Source organism: Mangifera indica, chromosome 6 (assembly GCF_011075055.1).
Source record: "Mangifera indica cultivar Alphonso chromosome 6, CATAS_Mindica_2.1, whole genome shotgun sequence".
Classification (NCBI taxonomy): domain Eukaryota; kingdom Viridiplantae; phylum Streptophyta; class Magnoliopsida; order Sapindales; family Anacardiaceae; genus Mangifera; species Mangifera indica.
In genome coordinates, this window is record NC_058142.1 from 8,885,512 (window position 1) to 8,912,514 (window position 27,003).

Below are 27,003 nucleotides of genomic sequence, written 5' to 3' on the forward strand. Positions count from 1 at the left end.
CATATGATGAAATATTTCATAGTTTGAATAGCCCGTGGCGTCAGGTCTTCTCGAGGATTTGGGCTTTGTCGCTTATCGCTATAATTTTTATACATGTAATAAGATTTTACTGGTGGGTGTTGAAGAAGCTGTTCATGGGGGTGATTTTTGTGACTAAACGTTGCTGTTTTAAGAAGAAAAAACAGCTTGATCAGCCTGTGGTGAGTGTTTAGAAAAATCAGATATAATATTATTATCTATTGAAGTGGACACATGTTTTGTGTTGGTTTATCAAGGGAGTTTGTAAATTGTCAATATTACCCATCAAAGGTGCCTACTTTTTTGAAAGTGAAATCTCCAATATTGAGAGTGCCTTGACTTTCGCGTGTGGTTTAGGGACTGACTTGTCAATTTTCAAAAGGCACTCTCAATAAAAATCAACCACCCACTATGTTATCTATGAAGACGATCAAAACTCCCCACTCATACTTGTCGAGTGAAAATGCAGACAATACAAAATCTCGTTCAGTTTAGCTGATTCTCCATTTCTTGGATCAATCGGGGCTTGACCTTGATCTCATCATTTGTATTTGTTTCTTAACCGTATACTACAAGAGAACGTATACTTCAATGTAGGCCTAGGATGTGTCACCATCCTCAAATCAATAAGATAATAGAAAATATAGGAAGCAAGCAAGCAACCGCTAATCTGGACATTGAAACGAAGAGGACATTGCCATCCATCCAGGTACTTTCTCTTTAATTTCAAGATTCATGCTTATGTAAGCCAATTTCTTTACTGTTAACGTGTTCTATTCACCACCAACTTTTGCATACAAAAAGTCGAAGAACATTAATGCAAAACCCAGTTTTCTGTCAAAATATTATTAATTTTAGAATTTAAAACGTGTTTTTGATAGTTTATAAACTAACAGACTATTTAATTAGTGGTCTTTTATAATCTCAAAAAATATGAAATATACGTATAAACTCAATATTTCTTTTATATTTTATCAAATATGAGATTTATTTAAAGGATTATCCTGAAACTATTTATATGATCACAACCAAAACTTCTTAAGTTACAGCGGGCAGGTGAGTCAAAATGAGTAGGTTTGCTTGCTCTGATGGCCAGCCGGCGGATAAAAGAGGTTATTAGAAGCCGAGACATGTCAGGGGTGTGTTTTATAAGGTGATTTGATGGTTCAACAAACGTTTTTCTTGTGGTTGTTGAGATTGCTTGCATTGCACCAAAGTCAAAAAAAAGAGTCCCCCAATTTTCTTAATTTGCAGGCCAAACCGGCTAACAAATATGACTTATTATTCAAACTATGGCCAAAACACTACTCTCAGCCCAACGATAGCTGAAATGATATTTGCATCTTTAAGTTTCAAAAGTCAATTTTTTATTTTAAAAGTTAATAAAACTGATAAAATATTAAAATTTTTAAAGAAAACACATGATTTTAAGTTTCTGTTAGACTATTTGCCATGGCTTTCACAATCTCTCGAATTTAAATAATAATTTGATGTTGTCTCGGAACCATTTTTCACATTTTTAGTAACTGTAATCAATGTAATATCACTGCTTTTCTCTTCAAATTATTCAAATAATATCATTAGGCTCTTGCTTTTTTTTGTAACCACATTAAAAATCGATCATATCTTAATTTTTTTGTGTCTCTTCCTCTTCTTATATTGAATTTTATAACCATTTAATGTATTTCTCGTGGGTGTTAGGAGTGTTCAAAATTATCTAATAACCGAACCAAACCAAATTTTGAATCAAAAACCGAATAAAAAAATAGATTATTTAAAAACTAGTTCGAATATCAATGTAAAAATATAGAAAAACTGATTTTTTGATTTGATTACTGGTTAGTCTAATTTTTAAAATCGATTAATTAAACTGAACCAGTTTTTAAAAAATTAAATAAAAATTGAGAGTATTTACAAAAAAAATTAATAAAATAAGATAATTCTTTGAAATTCGATTCAAAACTAATCAATTAAAAATTCGATTCGGTTAATTGGTATTTTAAGTTTAATTTAAAATCGATTAATCTTTAAATTAGTTCTGTTTCGGTTTATGATTTTTTCTCAAATCGAAAATTCGGTTCAGTTTAAAAGATTAACAAACCAATTTGGTTAAAATGGTTTTGAACACCCCTAGGGGGTGCAAATCCCATCACTAACAATATCAAAGATGTGGCTGCGTATTTGAACACGGTAAATGCAACGTCTACTTTGGTTCAAGAATTTTTCGCGGTATAGGCAATTTCGTTGAAATTTCAATTAATAGACAAGAGGTTGAGGTTGATATTCTCTCCTACCCTGAGATTACAGGGACAGAAACTGGCAGAGAAATTACAGAAAAGAAAAACTAAGTCAATGGAAATGGAGATTATTGCTGAAAGTGACACTCAAATGTTGTATGAAGCAAGCATGAGGGGATGTGTAGCAACCTTGAACACATTGATACAGAATGATCCATTAATTCTCCATAAAATTTCACTCACTCCCTTCACTGAAACTCCCTTGCACATCTCAGCTTTGCTTGGTCATGTTGAGTTCACCAAAGCTATTGTGAGCCAAAAGCCTCAACTTGTCACAGAGTTGGACTCTTTCGAACGCTCACCTCTTCACTTGGCTGCTGCTGAGGGCCACAGTGAAATTGTCAAAGAGCTGTTAATAGCAAATAAGGATGTGAGTATGGTTGCTGACCAAGAGGGGAGAATTCCTCTCCATTTGGCTGCAATGAGAGGGAGAGTTGAGGTGATAAAAGAGCTTATAACTGCAAAACCTGAGTCAATTCTTGTGCAAATCCATGGAGAAACAGCTTTACATTTATGTGTTAAGCATAATCATTTGGATGCACTCAAAGTATTGGTGTCATCAGTTGATGATGTGGAGTTTCTCAATTCCAAAAACCTTGAAGGGAACTCTATCTTGCAATTATCTACTATATTGCGGCAATATGAGGTACAAGTCTTCTTATCTCTTGCTTAATTTGCTTAAATTCTAGCAGAATTATCACATTGCACACTCAAATAGCAAGCAGGCATTTCATGCAGGAGCGTTAAAAAATATTCAGTAACCGAACCAAACTGATTTTCAAACTGAAAAATAGATTATTTAAAAATTGCTTGAAATACCAATTCAAAAATATGAAAAAAACTAGTTGTTTTTCATTAGGTTACCAATTTATCAATTTTTTAAAGTCAGTTTGAACCTATTTTTTAAAAATTGAAAAAAGATAATAAAATAGAATTATATCGCTTTATAGTGAATTGTCACTTCGTATTATATCAATTCTGTTGAATCTTGTAATATTTTTTTATCTGTCTTTCTATCGTTAGTAGTAGGAAGATCATGAACAATCTTGAAGTTATGCATGTATATGCTTCATGCAGACCACTAGGTACTTGCTTTCAGTGCGAAAAATAAGAGTGGATCTGAACTCCTTGACCAAAAATGGCCTTCCAGCCTTTGATGGAATCTGCAGAAATGGCTCAATTCAAAGGAATTTACAGAACAATCCCACCAAAGAAACAGCCACCAAAGATAGAACCACCAAAGTTCAAACCACCCAATCACTGCAAAAATTAAAATCAATATGGAGAAGGCTCTGCAAGCACAAGAGCGACCGCTACGAAAAAACAAGAGGCAACTTGATGGTGGTGGCCATTTTGATGGCCACCATGAGTTTCCAGATTGCAACAAACCCACCAGGTGGCAACTGGCAAGCAGACACCACTAGTCTGAAAGGTGAAGGCTGCCCAGAGGGGGTAACTTGCCCAGCTGGAACTTCAATTCATGCATACACTCATAAAGATGAGTACAACATATTAACAATCGTGAGCACAATCTCATTTTCAGCATCTCTCGGCATAATTTTGTGGCTCATTAGTGGTGTTCCTCTCAGGAATAGAGTTTCTGAGGGGATTTTGCGGGTGGGAATGTGGGTTACAGTGCTGTGTATAGCCGGTGCATATTATTTGTCAATGAGCTTGGTGTTGCCACATGATGAAATATTTCTTGACATTAGTATGTATTACGAACAGACTTGGGTTTACTTGCTTATGGGTATTCTTTTTATTCATGCAATTAGATTTTGCTGCTGGGTGTTGAAGAAGCTGTTCACCGGGGTGATTTTTGTGGCTAAACGTTGCTGTTTTAAGAAGAAAAAACAGCTTGATCAGCCTGTGGTGAGTGTTTAGAAAAATCAGATATAATCTTATTATCTATTGAAGTGGACACATTTGATCAATAAATTATGTATGAACAAGAAAATTTCATGTAATCTATTGATGGACTTGTTGTATTCTATCAGTTAATGTTGCATTATGAATTCTTATTTTGGATGAAAATTTAATAAATGTTTAATTAATTATCTATTAGTCTTAAATCTTACTTTTGATTTCTATTATTATTATTATTATTATTATATATAAACAAAGAGTATACTATGTGTATAATATTCAAGTACATAAATAATGTATTATCATATGATTAATCACTCAATCATTTGATAACACTTATTAAATATGTATTTATTTTCTATATTCAAAATTGGTGCATATAGTTTTATTGATAAAAAAATATATAAAATTTTGCATTGATCCAAATATTATTATAATCTGTAGGGTTTATCTATATATCATCTTATAAAATTTACAAAAAAAAAAATCCTAAAACATTAACATATCACTCTCTATTTTTTTTCCTTTTAATGAAAATTTTTTATTTAAATTCAACTATCCTTTTAATATTGTATCTCCCACATCAAATAAATAAAATTTTAAATTTAATAACTGACTCCACATATATTTCCTTTGTTGTTTAGATGCATGCATTTTTATTCTTGAAGCTATCATTCACTGTTTTAAAAACTTGAAATTATAAAATGAGATGTTCTGAAAAGTAATATTATGTATACACACTCTTAAATATATAATTTTGTATACAAATTATATGTTATTATGTAATTATATATTATTTTATTTTTATTTTAAAATCGTTTAATCATATAACAATATGTCATTTATATATATCTAATTATATATACATAATTTTATTATATTCTTAATTATTTGTAGATGTCCATGCAGATATTCACACACCCTCCCAGACCTGAACCCACCTTAAAATGTATAGGATTTACATGTCACCTTACATCAGCTAGACAAAGAGGTTAGCATCATCTGTTTCACTCTGCCACTTGAACAAATCAAAAACCGTCGGATGGTCACTTCTCTCAACCAATCAACGGCTGATCATTCTCCAATTTCTTCCTCACCCTCAAACAAAGCCACCTGACAACCGAATATTAAAAGGAAACCTTCTACCACGTGTCGGTTTCCCTTAAGCCATTTTAATCTAAACTCACCTTTTATTCAGGGCACCCACACATTGGGAAATTAATTAAAATAGGCACTCAATTAAACTTTTTTGACAATAATTATTAACTTTTACTTTTTTAAGCAAATAATTTTTTTATTCCATAAATACCCTTCATCTTATTTCTCTCCATTTACAATAGTTTTCACATACTAATCTCTTATGTTTCAAAGGATATGCATTAAGCTTAATTTTTTTGTAATGAATAAGATTTACAGAAGAAAACAAGATATAATAATGGATACTTATATACTTTTACACATTTATAAAATAATTGACATAACTAATACAGGACATGTGGGCTGTGTCAGATGAAAAAGGGTGTCTGTCTCTTCGAAACGGTTGGAAACATTGCGAAAATGAGTGAAAGGGTGGGCGTATCCTCAAAACGGTGCATTTTTTCGAGTAGGTGTGAAAGTGTAATGGGGTGTGTGGAAGGGTGCATGGAAGGGTGCAACAATGATGAAGGGGTGCGTGGAAGGGTGCGACAATGGTAAAGGGGTGCGTGGAAGGGTGCGACAATGGTAAAGGGGTGCGTGGAAGGGTGCGGCAATGCTAAAGGGGTGCATGAAAGGGTGCGGCAACGCTGAAGGGTGGCTAAAAGGTGCGACAACGCTAAAGGAGTGTGTGGAAGGGTGCGACACTTTGAAATAGTGCATTATAATCTCAAGGGGTGCGTGAAAACCCTAAAAGGTGTGTCATTCTATCCATAGGTCCGTGGATGGTGCGTTTGTCTCTCCAAGGGCGTGTGCATGCATGCATGCACAATTCATCAGCTGTAATGAAAATAATTTCATACAAAGAGGTGCATGAAAATACAAACAGGTGAGTGAAAATACAAACGAGTGCGTAAAAATAAAAACAGATGGGTGAAAATACAAACGGATATGTGTAAATATGAACGGGTGCATAAAAATACAAAACAGATGCATAAAAATACAAACGGGTGTGTTAAAATGTGAAGGGTTGCGTGAAAATACAAATGGGTGTGTAAAAATACAAAATGGGTGTGTACAAATATAAACGTTGCGTGAAAATATAAACGGGTATGTAAAAATGTAAAGAGGTTGGTGAAAATACAAACGGGTGTGTGAAAATATAAATAGGTACATAAAAATACAAACGAATGCGTAAATTATAAAAAGGGTGTGGGAATTATAAAAGGGGTGCAAAAGATTATAAAGGGGTGCGGGAGATATTATAATATATATTATTAATATATATTATAATCTCCCGCACCACTTTATAATTCCCGCACCCCTTGTATAATTCACGCACTTATTTTAAAAATATAAACCAGTGCGTGAAAATGTGAAGAGGTGCGTGAAAATACAAAACGAGCGCATAAAAACACAAACGGATGCGTAAAAATGTAAAAGGGTGCGTGAAAATACAAACGAGTGCGTGAATTATAAAAAGGGGTGTGAGAATTATAAAAGGGGTGCAGAAGATTATAAAGGGGTGCGAGAGATATTATAATATATATTATATTAATAATATATTATTTTTATATATAAATATATATATATTAATTTTTATATGATATATATCTATTATATTAATATATAATATTATTTTTATATTATATTAATATAATATATGTTATAATATATATAATATAATATATATTAATAATATATATTATAATCTCCTGCACTACTTTATAATTCCCGCACCCTTTTTATAATTCACGCACTCATTTTAAAAATATAAACAGGTGCGTGAAAATGTGAAAGAGTGTGTGAAAATACAAAACGAGTACATAAAACACAAACAGATGAACAAAAATGTAAAAAGGTGCGTGAAAATACAAATGAGTACGTGAATTATAAAAAGGTGCGAAAATTATAAAAAATGTGCGGGAATTATAAAGGGGTGTGGGAGATTATAATATAATATATATTAATAATATATTATATTATATATTATAATACAATATAATATATTATTAATATAATATATATTATAAAGGGGTGCGAGAGGTATTAACATATCTCTTGCACCCCTTTATAGTCTCCCGCACTTATTTTATAATTCACGTATTTATTTGTATTTTTACACATTCATTTATATTTTCATACACTTGTTTATATTTTTGCGCACCACTTTGTATAAATATTATGTTAATAATTCACGTATTTGCTTCACACACTGGTACAGAATTATCCAATCATTCTCCATAAAATTTCACTCACTCGCTTCACTGAAACTCCCTTGCATATCTCAGCTTTGCTTGGTCATGTTGAGTTCACCAAAGCTATTGTGAGCCAAAAGCCTCAACTTGTCACAGAGTTGGACTCTTTCAAACGCTCACCTCTTCACTTGGCTGCTGCTGAGGGCCACGGTGAAATTGTCAAAGAGCTGTTAATAGCAAATAAGGATGTGAGTATGGTTGCTGACCAAGAGGGGAGAATTCCTCTCCATTTGGCTGCAATGAGAGGGAGAGTTGAGGTGATACAAGAGCTTATAAGTGCAAAACCTGAGTCAATTCTTGTGCAAATCCATGGAGAAACAGCTCTACATTTATGTGTTAAGCATAATCATTTGGATGCACTCAAAGTATTGGTGTCATCAGTTGATGATGAGGAGTTTCTCAATTCCAAAAACCTTGAAGGGAACTCTATCTTGCAAGTATTTGCTATATTGTAGCAATATGAGGTACAAGTCTTCTTATCTCTTAATTTGCTTAAATTTTAGATAGGGTTGGATTTGGGTCGAGCTTGTTTAAGCTCAAGCTCAGTTTGAACGAGTCTAAAATGAACTCAACTCAATCGAGTTATAGTTCGAACAAGCTTGAGCTTGAAATTGACTCTGTGAGTTAAATATTTTCAAGTTTGAGATTTGTGGGTGTTTAGTTTGTCAAGTTCATTACCCTGAAAAAATTTGACATGAATTGACTAAAAAAAATTATTTTGACTAATACACATCAAAATAACATCGTTTTAATACTGAATCGAGTTTAAAGTCTGAGCTCGAGCCAAACTCAAACTTGACTACACTTTTGAAGTGAACTCAAGTTTAAATATCGAAACGAGCTTGAGCTTGAATCTGCTTAAATCGAACCGAGCTCAAGTCCCAAATAGCAGGCAGGCACTTCATGTTTGCTAGTTGTATAACACAACATATATGGTGAATTACTGAATTATCATTTTGCTCACTGTGTTCTCGTCTTATTTCAATTTGGCTGAACTTTATGCAGACCACTAGGTACTTGCTCTCAGTGCCAAAAATATGAGTGGATCTGAACTCCTTGACCAAAAATGGCTTTCCAGCCTTCGATGGAATCTGCAGAAATGACACAATTCAAAGGAATTTACAGAACAATCTCATCAAAGAAACAACCACCAAAGCTAAAACCATCCAAGCACCCCAAAAATTTAAATCAATAATAACATCATTCTTCAAATGGAGAAGGCTCAGCAAGCACAAGAGCGATCGCTATGAAGGAACAAGAGGCAACTTGATGGTGGTGGCCACTTTGATTGCCACCATGAGTTTCCAGATTACAACAAATCCACCAGGTGGCTACTGGCAAGAAGACACCGATCATTCGAAAGCTAAAACCTGCCCAAAGCGGGTAATTTGCAGAGCTGGAACTGCAATTCATGCACACACTGATGAGTACTACTACTTAACAATCGCGAGCACAATCTCATTCTCGGCATCGCTCAGCATAATTTTGTGGCTCATTAGTGGAGTTGCTCTCAGGAATAGAGTTTCTGTGGGAATTTTGGAGGTAAAAATGTGGGTTGCGTTGCTCTTTGTTGCCTATGCATACGCTCTCTCAATAAGCTTGGTAATGCCATATGATTATCTATTTCATAGTTTGAATAGCCCGTGGCTTCAGGTCTTCTCGGAAATTTGGGCTTTGTCGCTTATCGCTATAATTTTTATACATGTAATAAGATTTTGCTTGTGGGTGTTGAAGAAGCTGATTTTGTGGCTAAATGGTGCTGTTTTAAGAAGAAAAAACAGCTTGATCAGCCTATGGTGAGTGTTTAGAAAGATCAGATTTAATCTTATTATCTATTGAAGTGGACACATTTGATCAATAAATTATGCATGAACAAGAAAATTTCATGTAATATATTGATAGACTTGTTATATTCTATCAGTTAATGTTGCATTATGAGTTCTTATTTTGGATGGAAATTTAATAAATGTTTGATTAATTATGGATTCTTAGCGCCCTAGCTAAGAGTCTAGATCCTAATTTGGATTTCTCATATATTATATATATATAAATAATAATAATAATAATATCTTATATATCTTTTTTAATATATAAATAATGTGTTGATATATGATTAAATGTTATTTTTTTTAATTTGAAATTATTTAATTATTTGATAATATACATAAAATATACATATATTTTTGTATTTAAAGTAGATAAATATAGTTTTATTAATAAAAAACATAAAGGGTTTTGTATTGATCGAAATATTATTATAACGTGTAGAGTCTATTTTTATATCAACTCATAAAATTTATAACAAAATTCCTAATACATTAACATATCATCCACTATTTTTTTTTTAATGAGAAATTTTTATTTAAGTTAAACTATTCTCTTAATATTGTACCACCCATATCAATTAAATAAAATTTTAACAATATTATATATATACATATTTTTAAATATATAATTATGTGTTATTATGTAATTATATATTATTTTATTTTTAATTTAAAATTATTTAACCATTATATATTTAATTGTATATGCATAATTTTATTATGCCCGGGATTGTTTATGGATGTCCATGTGGATATTCATACACCCACCCACACCTGAACCCACCTTAAAGTGGATAGGATTTGTATGCCACCTTACATCAACTAGACAAAAACGTTAGAATCAGCTATTTTATTATTAATCAAAAACCGTCGGATGGTCACTTCTCTCAACCAATCAACGACTGATCATTCTCCAATTTCTTCCTCGCCCTCAGACAAAGCGACCTGACAACCGAATATTAAAACGAAACCTGCTGCCACGTGTTGGTTTCCCTTGAGCCGTTTTAATCTAAACTTACCTTTTATCCAGGTCACCCGAACATTTCTCTTCTCCTTTGTAGAATGTAGACTCTCTTCGATATTGTTTCGTACCTCGGTCTCTTTATTCCGGTAAGTCGAAACTCTCCGTCGATCTGGGTCTCCCTTGGTTTTTTCATTTGAAGTCCAGAAACAGAACAAAAAAAAAAAGAAACAAAACAGAGTAAACCAGAGCAAATTTTGTGTTGTTGTAATAGCTGTTTATTGTAAATGTTTTGATTTTATTTTGGATGGAAATAGGAGGGAATAAATAGATGAAAAAATTAAATTTAACAGATGTTTGATTTTATTTTTTTATTAAATATTATTTTATTTTTAATTTAAAATAACATAATTATATGATGACAGTTGATGCAGAATGGTCCATTCATTCTCCATAAAATTTCACTCACTCCCTTCACTGAAACTCCCTTGTACATCTCAGCTTTGCTTGGTCATGTTGAGTTCACCGAGGCTATTGTGAGCCAAAAGCCTCAACTTGTCGCAGAGTTGGACTCTTTCAAACGCTCACCTCTTCACCTGGCTGCTGCTGAGGGCCACAGCGAAATTGTCAAAGAGCTGTTACTAGCAAATAAGGATTTGAGTATGTTTACTGACCAAGAGGGGAGAATTCCTCTCCATTTGGCTGCAATAAGAGGGAGAGTTGAGGTGACAAAAGAGCTTATAAGTGCAAAACCTGAGTCAATTTTTGAGCCAATCCGTGGAGAAACAGCTTTACATTTGTGTGTTAAGCTCAATCATTTGGATGCAGTCAAAGTATTGGTGTCATCAGTTGATGATGAGGAGTTTCTCAACTCCAAAAACCTTGAAGGAAACTCTATCTTGCAAGTATCTACTATGTTGCAGCAGTATGAGTCATAAGCCTTTTTATCTTATGCTTAATTTGCTTAAATTCTAAGTACGATGAAATTCAAACCGAGTTTATTTCAGTTTGAGCTAGGCTAGAATGAATCCAAAATGAGCTCAACTTAAGTGAGTTAAAACTTAAGTCTATGAGTTAAATATTTTTGAGTTTGAGTTTTAAAGGTGTTCAGTTCGTTAAATTCGTAAACTTAAAAAAATTTGACACAAATTGACTAAAAATTGTTGTTTTGGCCAATACACATCAAAATGATGTTATTTTGCTATAGAGTCGAGTTCAAAGCTCAATTTGAGTTCGAACTCATGCCAAACTCAAACTCAACTTCTTTCAAACAAGTCGAATTCGAACACTTTGAAGCGAGGTCAAGCTTGAATCTACTTAAATCAAACCGAGCTCGAGACCCAAAGAGCAGGCAGGCACTTCATGTTTGCTCGTTGTATAACGCAACATATGTAGCGAATTATCATTTTGTTCACTCTATTCTAGTATTATTTCCATTTGGTTGAACTTTATGCAGACCACTAGCTACTTGCTTTCCGTGCCAAAAATTAAAATCAATAATAACATCATTCCTCAAATGGAGAAGGCTCATCAACTACAAGAGCGACCACCACGAAAAAATGAGAGGCAACTTGATGGTGGTGGCCAGCTTGATTGCCAACATGAGTTTCCAGATTGCAACAAACCCACCAGGTGGCTACTGGCAAGCAGACGCCACTAATCTGAAAGAAGAAACCTGCCCAAAGGGGGTTTGCAGTGCTGGAACTTCAATTCACGCATACACTCACGAAAATGAGTACCACTTATTAACATTCGTGAACAGAGTCTCATTCTCAGCATCGATCAGCATAATTTTGTGGCTCATTAGTGGAGTTTTGGTGGGAATTTTGCTGGTAAAAATGTGGGTTACGGTGCTGTTTATCGCCGGTGCATACTATTTGTCAATAAGCTTGGTGATGCCACATGAAATACTTGATAGTATTAGTAACTGGAACCCATGGGTTTATGTTTGGTCGCTTATCGCTATAATTTTTATACATGTAATAAGATCTTGCTGGTGGGTGTTGAAGAAGCTGTTCATGGGGGTGATTTTCGTGGCTAAATGGTGCTGTTTTAAGAAGAAATGGGGTGGAATAAGAAGTTGAAAAAATTAAATTAAATAAATGTTTGATTTATTATCTATTTGTCTTAAATCTTACATTTGATTTCTCCTATCATATTAAATATATAAAAAAAACCAAATAATGTTATGCATACAATTTTTTATTATATAAATAATATGTTATTATACAATTAAGTGTTATTTTTTCTTTAATTTAAAATTATACAATTACATTATGACACCCATCAAGTGTGTATCAATATTTGTACTCAAAATGGGTATGTATAGTTTTATTGATAAAATACAAACATTATTTTGCATTGATCGAAATGTTATTATAAGATGTAGGGTTTCTTTATATATCATCTCATAAAATTTACAAAAAATTTCCGAACACATTACATATCTTTCACTGTTTTTTTTTTTAAATGAGAAATTCTTATTTAAGTCGAATTATCCTTTTAATGTTAAACTTACCGTATCAAATAAATAAAATCCCGAATTTAATGACTAACTACACATATGTCTTCTTTGTTATTTGGATGCAATCATTTTTGCTGCTTAAACTATCTACTCGAAGCTATTTTCACTATTTTTAAGACCCAAAATCATAGAATGAGATATTCATAAGAGCAATGTTATATAGGCACACTTCTAAGTATATAATTATGTACATATTATGTATCATTTTATGATTAAGTATTGTTTTACCTTATGCTTGATATAATTATGTACACATTTTTGAGTATATAATTACACTTTTGATTATATAATTGAGCAATGCCAGAGATGCCCATGTGTTATTTTCGGCCGGAAAAATAAAAAAGGGTGCAAACACTTGATATGCGTATTTTTGCATCCCTATTGTTTTCATAGCCAAAACAATAGTTGCCAAGAAGAAAAATAGACTAACTAAAGGAGTTTGAGTCAAGTTTGGACATTGGAAATCCTTCAACCTTGTCATGATTAACAAAAACCTCGGAGGACAAGTAATGATGGTGTGGCTTTGGCAAAACTATTTTCTGTTTTGATGAATTTCTAAACTTTATTCATGAGTTTAAGATTTATGGGTTATGGATTGATGTTGAGATGATTATATAAAGGTTTTTACATTTAAAGCATGTGGAAATAGTATAGAGTTATATGAATATGCTGGTTGTGTTAAGATTAAAGAGATGATAATGTGGTTCTTGATTTGAGATGTGTTTTGGTTGGTTGTTATTGGATTGCTAGAAGTTGGACAAAATTCATAGAAACCTATAGGGACAATTTTTAGATCGTAGTATACGATCATGTGTGACAGCTCACATACCCATGTATCCCCTTGTAAAGAAATAGCTAGCGAGTAGCAGCACATTCGTCCTGAGGAAAAGCTCAAATGATCATGTAGTATAAGACAAATATCTGTGTCTAGCTTCCCCATTAGTGGACGCATGTGTTAGAGTATGATGAAATGTTTGTGTTGAGTTGGTGAGGAATATGGGGATGTAAAACTATAACATGCCCATATGTCATCCTTGTGAAGAACACGGGGAAGGCAAGGGTGAAGAACGCCCATATATGTACTAAGAAATGGAAAAGACTATTGTATCTCTAGGTTATGTTCAACGAGGGGAAGAGGAAAGAAAGAGAAACAAAAAGGCTTTAGCAAACAACTTAAGCTAGCCAACCATAGTAAAGGTGCCTGAATATGTGACAAATGACACAAACCTTAACCAAGTCAAATCTGGATTAAAAATAGGAAAAGTCAAATCTGGATTGAAAATAGGAAAAGTTAAAGAAAGTGGTGTACACTTAGTTATCCATAAGTAGTATGAGTAAGTGCTGAAATAAATGAAAGCAATAGGGTTATACAAGAGATAGATACCCATGAGATATATTATATAGTTTGATTTAGGTGTGCATAGTAAGGGATAGTGGCAGTTCAGTTAGTTTTTCATGTGGTCAACGAGATAGAGCACATACATGCTTGTGGTAGGTGTCATCCAAAGATTGTATTTCAGTTAGCATACTCGTAACTAAGCGTATGTAGTAAGGAAGGGACTTCGACCAGTTTCCTTGTGTGACCAGGTTATCATAGCTAGTTGACCTGATAATCTGATTGACATATGCGTGGGGCACAATAGTTAGTAGGCATTCGAGATGTTGATTACTTTCACTAGGGCATCAAACATGTTGAGATCAACTTAGGCTATAATAGTGTATATGAGAGAGCTTATGTATTTAGGGCATGAGGGTGTTGAAAATAGACAGATGGGCAAATGAGAGTGCTAGAAAACATATGTTTTAACAACATAGAGACTTAATAATGGAACATCAATTATAAGATTTATTGTTATATGTAGGGTGTTGAAACGTCACCTACTTACTAAGTGTTTTTTACTTGTGCATTTCTTTGCGGTTTTGCAAGTAGACGTTAGTAGCAAGACATACAGGTGAGCAAATGATCCAACCAATTTGTTAAATGAGGCTAAGGGGCAAAACTGTTATTTGCACATTTTATGTTATTCATGTTTTGTTTTCTGTCTAGATTTTATGGTTTATATTTATGCATTTATCAGAGTTTTAGATTTTAGATACAACATTTATTCAAACAATGGTTACTAGTTATGAATATCAGTTATTTCAATTACATCTTTTTGCACACTTTGAATGAAGTTTGAATGCATGCTCATTTATTTCGTTGTTTTAGTTAAAATGTCAAGTTGTACAAGTCTCTTCAGGTCATATTCCCTGTAAAGGTATATATTTGAAGAGGGATGTTATAGTGATGAATATTTTCGTCCTAGAAAGTCAAAAATTTATCTTAAAAAATCAATATTGACAAAAGATCAAACATTACAAAAGGTGTGTTGCCAAAGAGTAATACCTATAAAAAGAAAGGAAGAAATTATCCTTAATCACTACAACACATTTCATAAAAAGTGACCAAAATTTTCATCCCAAAAAGTCACTCAAGACGAAAGATCAAATATAAAAAAAGACGTGTTACCAAAAGACAATACCCATGAGAAAAGAAATCGTTCTTAATAATCAATCATTGTTAACAGAACAGTGTTTTCTCAATACGCATTTTCGGATGAAATTTTTTCTCTATAAATGAATTAAATTTCGTCCCAAAAGGAACACAATTACGAACAAAATTAGGAACAAAATTATTCATCCTTGATAGTGTGGTGAATGTGGGACAAAATTTGTCGTTCTTAATTGTATAGTGCATTAGAAGCAACTTTTTCTTCCTTAAATATATAATAAATTTAGGACAATTTTTTTCATCATTGATTGTGCAATGAATTAAGGATAAAATTTTCCATCCTTAATTGTATGATGAATTGGGGACAAAATTTTTCATCTTTGATTATGTGAAAAATTGAGGACAATTTTTGACAAAATTTTTTGTCATTGATTATGTGGTGAATTGGGGACAATTTTTTATGTCCTTAATTGTGTTATAAATCAATGACAAAAAATTTGTTCTTGATTATGAAGTGAATTAAGAACACAAATTTCCGTTCTTGTTTATTTGGAGAATTTGAGAAAAGAAATTCGATCATAAATTAAAATTAGCAGTTATATTAATCTTCGAAATCGAACAAATCATATAAAACATCTTTTATCAAATTTTCAGCTTGTAACAGATGCCATTCTCTTCGTGTAGCATGTCAAGCTGCAATTTGTAAATTTACATTTGTTTCAAACTTTCTGCTTCAGCACATATTATTGCATTCAGTTAAAAATTAAAATGGTTGGAAACAATAAATAGCTTCTTCCAATGTATTTCAAAGGTCATATGTGTCTTCAACAAGACATAAATCTACAGGAGGAGCGTGACATAATTCATCAAGAATCGCAGAGGCTTCACACTGGTCTCCTGAATCTTTTATATTGAGGAGTGGTATATCAAATGAGAGCCTAAAGCAATTAACATTTTTTCCAACGGTTAACCAAAACTAAAACATTTTTTCTTATTATTCTAAGCAAAAGGTTAATTAACTGCTTAGCAGGGAAAGTAAAAGGTTGAGTCGTCTTAATGGTGAAACAAAGAATCAAGAATTAATCAGCAAATTTTTGGATCAAATGACATCCAAAGAAAAACGAAATTTCAAATCGAATGAAAATAGCGCATGAAAGTGAGAGAATTAGCTGCATACCATAACATGAACTATAGAAGATGAGTCCGCGACTTAGCTTTGCCGAGAAATCAAGATACACCGAAGAAATATAACCAAGATTTGAATAAATATAGCTAGTGATTTCAACAGGAAACAAACATAAAAGCTAAGTAGATATATCATGATAGTTGAATTGTATATTGTATCATGCATCAAAACCTAATTTTTTGTATCGTATATTGAGTATCATATCATATTGTATTGTATGATACAGTTTTTAAAAAATAAATTATTAAAAAACCTAATCAACATATCATTATTTTGAAAAATTTCACAAACATTTAAAAATTTTTAATTTCTCATATACACTCCTACTATATTATCATTTTCTTTAAAAAAATGCATTGTTTCGTATTGATAATATGTATTATATCATATTATATATATCATATTGTATAATACATCTACTATATCATATTAATTCAATATACCTCATTATATATATTGTTATATTTATATTATGTCGTATTATAGGATATATATCACGTATCATAGGATACTGACATCTATAAATATATCAATAATCCATACAAATGAGAAGCAGTTTGTAAAAGAGACAATCATGGGGGTAAGAAAATATATGGAAAGCTAACTTCACTAAGAAATCAGAACATACAGTTGCGTTAATGACTATACAAGTTTCTAAAAAACAAACTGTGTAAAGGAAAAAGCGATCTCATTGCATGGATAAAGGAAAATCATCAGAAGTGAATAAACCAAAAAGGTCATAACTCAATCATCTTTAACAGTAGTTTACAAAGTTCCAAGTGAACATCCATTTCTATTTCATCAGTAAAATTTTTGGAGGAAAGTTAAATTTTGTTCGTAAAATTAATCATAACAATTCTATGACAATTTGATTTTTAAAAGAACATTTTGGGATGAAATTAAAATTTTATCTCTAATATTTTGGACAAAACTAAAATTGTCAAAAAATGAATCTTAAATTTCAAGGGATAAGATTAAAATTTCATCTTTAAAAGTAATATTTTGAAATAAAATTATAAAATTTTGTTCCCAAAAATAATATCCTAGGGCAAAACTATAATAATGAAGCCTGTTAATTATTTATATGTTAACAAGAATTTCTATGAGAGCGAGACATGTGAAGCTGTCATTCATCGTACGGACTTCTAAATCACAAACACGCCTGCTTTTTTTAGAAGTTAAGTCTCCATTATTGAGAGTGCCTTCAGACTCGTAGTTGATATTCTTTCTCTTATTACAATTTTGGAGATAAAAGAATTCAAAGAGGAGAGAATTTCAGAAAAAATGCAAAACCAAGAGAAGACAGAAATGGAGATTCAAGCTCAGGAAGCAGCTCAAAATGACACTAAAATGCCGTATGAAGCAAGCATGAGGGGATGTGTAGCCACCTTGAACACATTGATACAGAATGATCCATTCATTCTCCATAAAATTTCACTCACTCCCTTCACTGAAACTCCTTGCACGTCCCAGCTTCGCTTGGTCATGTTGAGTTCACCAAGGCTATTGTGAGCCAAAACCCTCAACTTGTCGTAGAGTTGGACTCTTTCAGACGGTCACCTCTTCACTTGCTGCTGCTGAGGGCCACAGGGAGATTGTCAAAGCGTTGTTAATAACAAATAAGGAAGTAAGTATGGTTGCTGACCAAGAGGGAGAATTCCTCTCCATTTGGCTTCAATGAGAGGGGAGTTGAGGTGATACAAGGGCTATAAGTGCAAAACCTCGGTCAATTCTTGTGCAAATCCATGGAGAAACAGCTTTACATTCGTGTGTTAAGCATAATCATTTGGATGCGCTCAAATCATTTTGCCGGTGGATGTGAAGAAGCTGTTCATGGGGTGATTTTTGTGGCTAAATGGTGCCGTTTTAAGAATAAAAAACAGCTTGATCAGCCTATGGTGAGTGTTTAGAAAGATCAGATTTAATCTTATCTATTGAAGTGGACACATTTGATCAATAAATTATGTATGAACAATAAAATTTTATGTAATCTATTGATAGACTTCCACAATACAAAATCTCGTTTAAAAATTATTATAAGGAATATGAGTTACTATTTGCCATGGCTTCCACAATCTCTCGAATTTAAATAATAATTTTGTGTCGTCTTGGAACCATTTTTCACATTTTTAACCATTGTAATCAATGTAATATCACTGCTTTTCTCTTCAAATTATTCAAATAATATCACTAGGCTCTTGGTTTTTTTTGTAACCACATTAAAAATCGATCATATCTTAATTTTTCTGTGTCTCTTCCTCTTCTAATATTGAATTTTATAACCATTCAATGTACTTCTCGTGGGTGCTAGGAATGTTCAAAATTATCTGATAACCGAACCAAATCAAATTTTGAATAAAAAACCAAATAAAAAATAGATTATTTAAAAACTAGTTCGAATATCAGTTTAAAAATATAGAAAAACTGGCTTTTTGATTTGATTATTGGTTAGTCTAATTTTTAAAATCAATTAATTAAACTGAACCGTTTTTAAAAATTGAATAAAAATTGGGAGTATTTACAAAAAAAAAAAATTAATAAAATAAGATAATTCTTTGAAATTCAATTCAAAACTGATCAACTAAAAATTCGGTTCGATTAATTGGTATTTTAGGTTTAATTCAAAATCGATTAATCTTTAAATCAGTTCTATTTCGGTTTATAATTTTTCTCGAAACAAAAATTCGGTTCAGTTTAAAAGATTAACAAACCAATTTGGTTAAATGGTTTTGAACACCCCTAGAGGGTGCAAATCCCATCACTAACAATTTCAAAGTTGTGGCTGCGTATTTGAACACAATAAATGCAAAAGTCTATTTTGGTTCAAGAATTTTTTCCGGTATAGGCAATTTCGTTGAAATTTCAATTAATAGAGAAGAGGTTGAGTTGATCATCCTCTCTACCAGAGATTACAGGGACGGAACTGGCAGAGAAATTGGGAAAAGAAAAACTAATTCAAGGGAAACGGAGCTTATTGCTGAAATTGCACTCAACGCTGTATGAAGCAAGCATGAGGGGATGTGTAGCCACCTTGAAACCATTGATACAGAATGATCCAATCATTCTCCATTATCCAAAGTTTTAAGGAACAAAATTAAAATTCATCCTCAAAGTAACATTTTAAAAATAAAGTCTATTTTTGTGTCTAAATGATCTTAAGTGTTAAGGAACCATATTTAAAATGTCATCTTTTAAAATAATATTTTCGATAAGACTAAAATTATTGGAAAAATAAATCCTAAATTTTAGAAGATAAAATTAAATTGTCTTTAAAAAAAATTTTTGAGATGAAATTAAATTAAAATTTTGTTTCTAAAATAACTTCTTGGGACAAAATTATAATAATGAAGCTTGTTAGTTATATATATGTTAAAAGAATTTCTCTAAGAACCGACAAGTAAAGCCCGTCATTCATCGCACAGACTTCTAAATCACAAACACGCCTGCTTTTTTTAAAGTGAATATCCATTAATGAGAGCGCCTTCAGGCTCATGTGGTTGATATTCTTTCTTTTCTAAATTACAATTCTTGGAGATAAAGAATCAAAAAGGAGAGAATTTCAGCAAAACCAAGAGAAGACAGAAATGGAGATTCAAGCTCAGGAAGCAGCTCAAAACAGACATCAAATTCTGTATGAAGCAAGCATGAGGGGATGTGTAGCACCTTGACACAGTGATACAGAAAGTTCCATTAATTCCATAAAATTTCACTCACTCCTTCACTGATACTCCCTTGCAATCTAAGCTTTGCTGGTCATGTTTGAGTTCACCAAAGCTATGTGCGCAAAAGCCTCAACTTGTCACAGAGTTGGATCTTTCAAACGCTCACCTCTTCACTTGGCTGTGCTGTGGGCCACAGTGAAATTGTCAAAGAGCTGTTAATAGCAAATAAGGATGTGAGTATGGTTGCTGACCAAGAGGGGAGAATTCCTTCAGTTGGCTGCAATGAGAGGGCGAGATGAGGTGAATAAAGGTTATAAGTGCAAAACCTGAGTCAATTCTTGTGCAAATCATGGAGAACAGTTTTACATTTATGTGTTAAGCATAATCAATTTGGATGCACTCAAAGTATTGGTGTCATCAGTTGATGATGAGGAGTTTTCAATTCTAAAACCTTGAAGGGAACTCTATCTTGCAAGTATTTGCTATATTGCGGCAATATGAGGTACAAGTTCTTCTTATTTCTTGTCATTTGTTTGCTTAAATTCTAGCAAAATTATCATTGCACACTCAAATAGCACGCAGGCACTTCATGCAGGAATGTTAAAAAAATATTCAATAACCGAACCAAACTGATTTTCAAACTGAAAAGTAGATTATTTAAAAATCGCTTGAAGTTCCAATTCAAAAATACGAAAAAACTACTTTGTTTTTTATTTGATTACCAATTTGTCAATTTTTTAAAGCCAGTTCAAACCTGTTTTTTAAACATTAAAAAAAGATAATAAAATAGGATTATATCACTATATAATGAATTGTCACTTCGTATTATATCAATTCGGTTGAATCTTGTAATCAATTCGGTTGAATCTTGTAATATTTTTTTTATCTGTCTTTCTATCGTTAGTAGTAGGAAGATCATGAACAATCTTGAAGTTATGCATGTATATGCTTTATGCAGACCACTAGGTACTTGCTTTCAGAGCAAAAAATAAGAGTGGATCTGAACTCCTTGACCAAAAATGGCTTTCCAGCCTTTGATGGAATCTGCAGAAATGGCTCAATTCAAAGGAATTTACAGAACAATCCCATCAAAGAAACAACAACCAAAGATAGAAACACCAAAGTTCAAAACACCCAATCACTCCAAAAATTAAAATCAATATGGAGAAGGCTCAGCAAGCACAAGAGCGGCCGCTATGAAAAAACAAGAGGCAACTTGATGGTGGTGGCCATTTTGATGGCCACCATGTGTTTCCAGATTGCAACAAACCCACCAGGTGGCAACTGGCAAATAGACACCACTAATCAGGGCTGCCCAGCGGGGGTTTGCAGAGCTGGAACTTCAATTCATGCATACACCAATAAAAAAGAATACGACCAATTAACAATCGTGAGCACAATCTCATTCACAGCATCTCTCGGCATAATTTTGTGGCTCACTAGTGGTGTTCCTCTCAGGAATAGAGTTTCTGTGGGGATTTTGCTTGTGGGAATGTGGGTTGCACTGCTTTGTACAGCCGGTGCATACTATTTGTCAATGAGCTTGGTGGTGTTGCATGATGAAACTTTTGATGGCATTAGTAAGTATTACGGACGGACTTGGGTTTTCCTGCTTATCGCTATAATTTTTATACATGCAATAGGATTTTGCTGGTGGGTGTTGAAGAAGCTGTTCATGGGGGTGATTTTTGTGGCTAAACGTTGCAGTGTTAAGAATAAAAAACAGCTTGATCAGCCTGTGATGAGTGTTTAGAAAAATCAGATATAATCTTATTATCTATTGAAGTGGACACATTTGATCAATAAATTATGTATGAACAAGAAAATTTCATGTAATCTATTGATAGACTTGTTGTATTCTATCAGTTAATGTTGCATTATGAGTTCTTATTTTGGATGGAAATTTAATAAATGTTTGATTAAATTATCTATTAGTCTTAAATCTTACTTTTGATTTCTATTATTATATCATATATATATATATAAACAAAGAGTATACTATGTGTATAATATTTAAGTTCATAAATAATGTATTATCATATGATTAGATATTCTTTATATTCAAAATTGGTGCATATAGTTTTATTGATAAAAAAATATATAAAATTTTGCATTGATCCAAATATTATTATAATGTGTAGGGTTTATCTATATATCATATTATAAAATTTACAAAAAAAAAAAAAAAAAATCCTAAAACATTAAACATCACTCTCTATTTTTTATTTCCTTTTAATGAAAAATTTTTATTTAAGTTGAACTATCCTTTTAATATTGTATCTCCCACATCAAATAAATAAAATTTTAAATTTAATAACTGACTTCACATATATTTTCTTTGTTGTTTAGATTTAAGCATTTTTATTCTTGAAGCTATCATTTACTGTTTTAAAAACTTGAAATTATAAAATGAGATGCAGTGGCTAATTAAACTTACGTGCCTCACAAGACTATTAATAATCATCAATAATTTGTTACTCCAGTAAAACCTGAACCTGAAGTGCAGTGGTGTAGCTCTTCATCTCCGAATTTTTTTTATTCTTTTCTTTTATATACACTGAATCTGACGCCCTTTTTTTGGCTTCTTCTTAAAGGTATTTATTTACTTAATATTTAATCTTATTCTTTTATACTTACCAAATTTCTATGCATGTGTTCTTGTAGAAAGCAACTTCAGTTGTGACCACTGGGGTACACTATTTCAAAACACTTATAACTCCCCATAAATTCTCCACCCTTTTTCTCCCTAAAAGATGCCTAGAGTCTCTTTTATTATTTACCTACATCAATTTGAGAAACAACTTATAAATTTAAAAATATAATAAACACTCTTAAATATATAATTTTATACAAAGATTATATATTATTTTATTCTTATTTCAAAATCGTTTTAATCATATAATAATGTATCATTTATATATATCTAATTATATTTACATAATTTTATTATATTTTTAATTATTTGTAGATGTCCATGCAGATATTCATACACCCTCCCACACCTGTACCCACCTTAAAATGTATAGGATTTACATGTCCTTACATCAGCTAGACAAAGAGGTTAGGATCATCTATTTCACTCTGCCACTTGAACAAATCAAAAACCGCCGGATGGTCACTTCTCTCAACCAATCAACCGCTGATCATTCTCCAATTTCTTCCTCACCCTCCAACAAAGCCACCTGACAACTGAACATTAAAAACGAAACTTCTGCCACGTGTCGGTTTCCCTTAAGCCATTTTAATCTAAACTCACCTTTTATTCAAGTCACCCACACATTGGGAAATTAATTAAAATAGGCACTTGATTCGCCGTTTAAATCTTTTTCGACAATAATTACTAATTTTTACCTTTTTAAGCAAATGATATTTTTCATTTCATAAATACCCTTCATCTTATTTCTCTCCGTTTACAGTAGCTTTCACATATCAATCTCTTATATTTTAAAGGATATGCATTAAGCTTAATTTTTCTGTAATAAATAAGATTTACAGAAGAAAACAAGATATGATAATGGGTACTTATATACTTTTACGCATTTATAAAATGATAGACATAACTAATACAAGATGTGTGGGTTGTGTCGAATGAAAAAGGGTGTCATCTCTTCGAAACGGTTGGAAACATTGCAAAAATGAGTGAAAGGGGTGGGCATATCCTCAAAACGGTGCGTTTTCTCGAGCAAGTGCGAAAATATGTGAAAGTGTAATGGGGTGCATGAAAATGTGTGACAATGATGAAGGGGTGCGTGGACTCTTTCAAACGCTCACCTCTTCACTTGGCTGCTGCTGAGGGCCACAGTGAAATTGTCAAAGAGCTGTTAATAGCAAATAAGGATGTGAGTATGGTTGCTGACCAAGAGGGGAGAATTCCACTCCATTTGGCTGCAATGACAGGGAGAGTTGAGGTGATACAAGAGCTTATAAGTGCAAAACCTGAGTCAATTCTTGTGCAAATCCATGGAGAAACAGCTTTACATTTATGTGTTAAGCATAATCATTTGGATGCACTCAAAGTATTGGTGTCATCAGTTGATGAGGAGTTTCTCAATTCCAAAAACCTATAAGGGAACTCTATCTTGTAAGTATCTGCTATATTACAGCAATATGAGGTACAAGTCTTCTTATCTCTTAATTTGCTTAAATTTTAGATAGAATTGGATTTAAACCGAGCTTCTTTAAGCTCGAGTTTAGTTTGAACAGGTTTAAAATGAATTCAACTCAATCGAGTTATAGCTCAAACAAGCCTGAGTTTGAGATTGACTTTGTGAGTTTTTAGTTTGTCAAGTTCATTACCCTAAAAAAATTTGACATAAATTGATTAGAAAAAATCATTTTAACTAATACACATCAAAATGACATCGTTTTGGTATTGAATCGAGTTTAAAATCTGAGCTCGAGCCAAACTCAAACTTAACTAATCTCAAACAAGTCAAGTTCGAGCACTTTGGAAGCGAACTCAAGTTTAAATATCAAAGCGAGCTCAAGTTTGGATCTGCTTAAATCGAACTGAGCTCAAGTCCCAAATAGCAGGCAGGCACTTCATGTTAGCTAGTTGTATAACGCAGCATATATGGTGAATTACTGAATATCATTTTGCTCACTGTGTTCTAGTGTTAATTGAATTTGGCTGAAATTTATGCAGACCACTAGGTACTTGCTTTCAGTGCCAAAAATAAGAGTGGATCTGAACTCCTTGACCAAAAATGGCATTCCAGCCTTCGATGGAATCTGCAGAAATGGCACAATTCAAAGGAATTTACAGAACAATCTCATCAAAGAAACAACCACCAATGTTAAAACCATCCAAGCACCCCAAAAATTTAAAACAATAATAACATCATTCTTCAAATGGAGAAGGCTCAGCAAGCACAAGAGCGATCGCTACTGGCAAGAAGACACCGATCATTCAAAAGCTGAAACCTGCCCAAAGGGGTTAATTTGCAGAGCTGGAACTGCAATTCTTGCATACACTGATGAGTACCACTACTTAACAATCGCAAGCACAATCTCATTCTCGGCATCGCTCAGCATAATTTTGTGGCTCATTAGTGGAGTTGCTCTCAGGAATAGAGTTTCTGTGGGAATTTTGCTGGTAAAAATGTGGGTTACGTTGCTCTTTGTTGCCTATGCATACGCTCTCTCAATAAGCTTGGTAACGCCATATGATTATTTACTTGATGGTTGGAATAGCCCGTGTCTTCAGGTCTTCTCGGAAATTTGGGCTTTGTCGCTTATCGGTATAATTTTTATACATGTAATAAGATTTTGCTGGTGGGTGTTGAAGAAGCTGATTTTTGTGGCTAAATGGTGCTGTTTTAAGAAGAAAAAACAGCTTGATCAGCCTGTGGTGAGTGTTTAGAAAGATCAGATTTAATCTTATTATCTATTGAAGTGGACACATTTGATCAATAAATTATGTATGAACAAGAAAATTTCATGTAATCTATTGATGGACTTGTTATATTCTATCAGTTAATGTTTCATTATGAGTTCTTATTTTGGATGGAAATTTAATAAATGTTTGATTAATTATGGATTCTTAGCGCCCTAGCTAAGAGTCTAGATCCTAATTTTGATTTCTCATATATTTTATATATTATATATATATATATATATATATATATAAATAATAATAATATCTTATATATCTTTTTTTAGTATATAAAAATATATGTTAATATATAATTAAATGTTTTTTTTAATTTGAAATTATTTAATTATTTGATAATATACATAAAATATACATATATTTTTTATATTTAAAGTAGGTAAATATAGTTTTATTAATAAAAAATATATAGAATTTTGCATTGATCGAAATATTATTATAACGTGTAGAGTCTATTTTTATATCATCTCATAAAATTTATAACAAAATTCCTAATACATTAACATATCACTCACTGTTTTTTTTTTTTTTAATGAGAAATTTTTATTTAAGTTAAATTGTTCTTTTAATATTATATCATCCACATCAAATAAATAAAATTTTAACAATATTATATATATACACACTTTTGAATATATAATTATGTATATGATTTTGTGTTATTATATAATTACGTATTACTTTATTTTTAATTTAAAATTATTCAATCACCTAATGATATGTCATTTATGTATTTAATTATATATGCATAATTTTATTATACTTGGGACTGTTTATGGATGTCCATGTGGATATTCCTACACCCTCCCACACCTGAACCCACCTTAAAGTGGATGGGATTTATATGCCACCTTACATCAACTAGACAAAAACGTTAGGATCATCTATTTTATTCCACCATTTGAACAAATCAAAAACCGTCGGATGGTCACTTCTCTCAACCAATCAACGGCTGATCTTCTCCAATTTCTTCCCCATCCTCAGACAAAGCCACCTGACAACCGAATATTAAAACGAAACCTCTGCCACGTGTCGGTTCCCTTAAGCCATTTTAATCTAAACTCACCTTTTATTCAGGTCACCCACACATTTCTCTTATCCATTGTAGAATGTGGACTCTCTTTGATATTGTTTCGTATCTCGGTCTCTTTATTCCGGTAAGTCGAAACTCTCCGGCGAGTTATGCGGTCACCGGCCGCTACCTTGCGTGGTCAGATCCATCCGTCGATCTGGGTCTCCCTTGGTTTTTTCATTTGAAGTCCAGAAACAGAACAAAAAGAAAGAAACAAAACAGAGTAAACCAGAGCAAATTTTGTGTTGTTGTAATAGCTGTTTATTGTAAATATTTTTATTTTATTTTGGATGGAAATAGGAGGGAATAAATGGAT

General features: G+C 32.4%; 3 protein-coding genes across 3 annotated transcripts; all 3 read left to right on the forward strand.

The window, feature by feature from the left end:
- The first annotated feature begins 482 nt into the window (after positions 1-482).
- Positions 483-4,345, forward strand: LOC123219418 (ankyrin repeat-containing protein BDA1-like). The gene is made up of 3 exons (XM_044641378.1): positions 483-727; positions 2,326-2,961; positions 3,393-4,345. Exons 1-3 carry the CDS (start codon positions 623-625, stop codon positions 4,197-4,199), a joined length of 1,548 nt encoding a protein of 515 aa, XP_044497313.1. The 5' UTR covers positions 483-622; the 3' UTR covers positions 4,200-4,345.
- Positions 4,346-5,738: 1,393 nt separating this feature from the next.
- LOC123219633 (ankyrin repeat-containing protein ITN1-like) lies at positions 5,739-11,298 on the forward strand. Its single transcript, XM_044641637.1, has 6 exons — positions 5,739-5,849; positions 7,540-8,024; positions 8,579-8,586; positions 8,652-9,175; positions 9,286-9,369; positions 10,786-11,298. The coding sequence occupies exons 1-6, from the start codon at positions 5,739-5,741 to the stop codon at positions 11,296-11,298; spliced, it is 1,725 nt and encodes a 574-aa protein (XP_044497572.1).
- A 7,008-nt stretch (positions 11,299-18,306) lies between these two features.
- LOC123219634 lies at positions 18,307-21,976 on the forward strand. The gene is made up of 2 exons (XM_044641638.1): positions 18,307-18,459; positions 21,182-21,976. Exons 1-2 carry the CDS (start codon positions 18,307-18,309, stop codon positions 21,974-21,976), a joined length of 948 nt encoding a protein of 315 aa, XP_044497573.1.
- The last annotated feature ends 5,027 nt before the right edge of the window (positions 21,977-27,003 follow it).

Coding starts and splice junctions, on each gene's coding strand:
- LOC123219634 (XM_044641638.1), top strand. CDS start 18,307: ATGGAGAAACAGCTTTACATTCGTGTGTTAAGCATAATCATTTGGATG. Junction 18,460..21,181: donor AACAGCTTGATCAGCCTATG/GTGAGTGTTTAG, acceptor TGCTTTATGCAG/ACCACTAGGTACTTGCTTTC.
- LOC123219418 (XM_044641378.1), top strand. CDS start 623: ATGTGTCACCATCCTCAAATCAATAAGATAATAGAAAATATAGGAAGC. Junction 728..2,325: donor GGACATTGCCATCCATCCAG/GTACTTTCTCTT, acceptor CTGAGATTACAG/GGACAGAAACTGGCAGAGAA. Junction 2,962..3,392: donor CTATATTGCGGCAATATGAG/GTACAAGTCTTC, acceptor TGCTTCATGCAG/ACCACTAGGTACTTGCTTTC.
- LOC123219633 (XM_044641637.1), top strand. CDS start 5,739: ATGAGTGAAAGGGTGGGCGTATCCTCAAAACGGTGCATTTTTTCGAGT. Junction 5,850..7,539: donor GGTGCAACAATGATGAAGGG/GTGCGTGGAAGG, acceptor ACACTGGTACAG/AATTATCCAATCATTCTCCA. Junction 9,176..9,285: donor ACGCTCTCTCAATAAGCTTG/GTAATGCCATAT, acceptor ACATGTAATAAG/ATTTTGCTTGTGGGTGTTGA.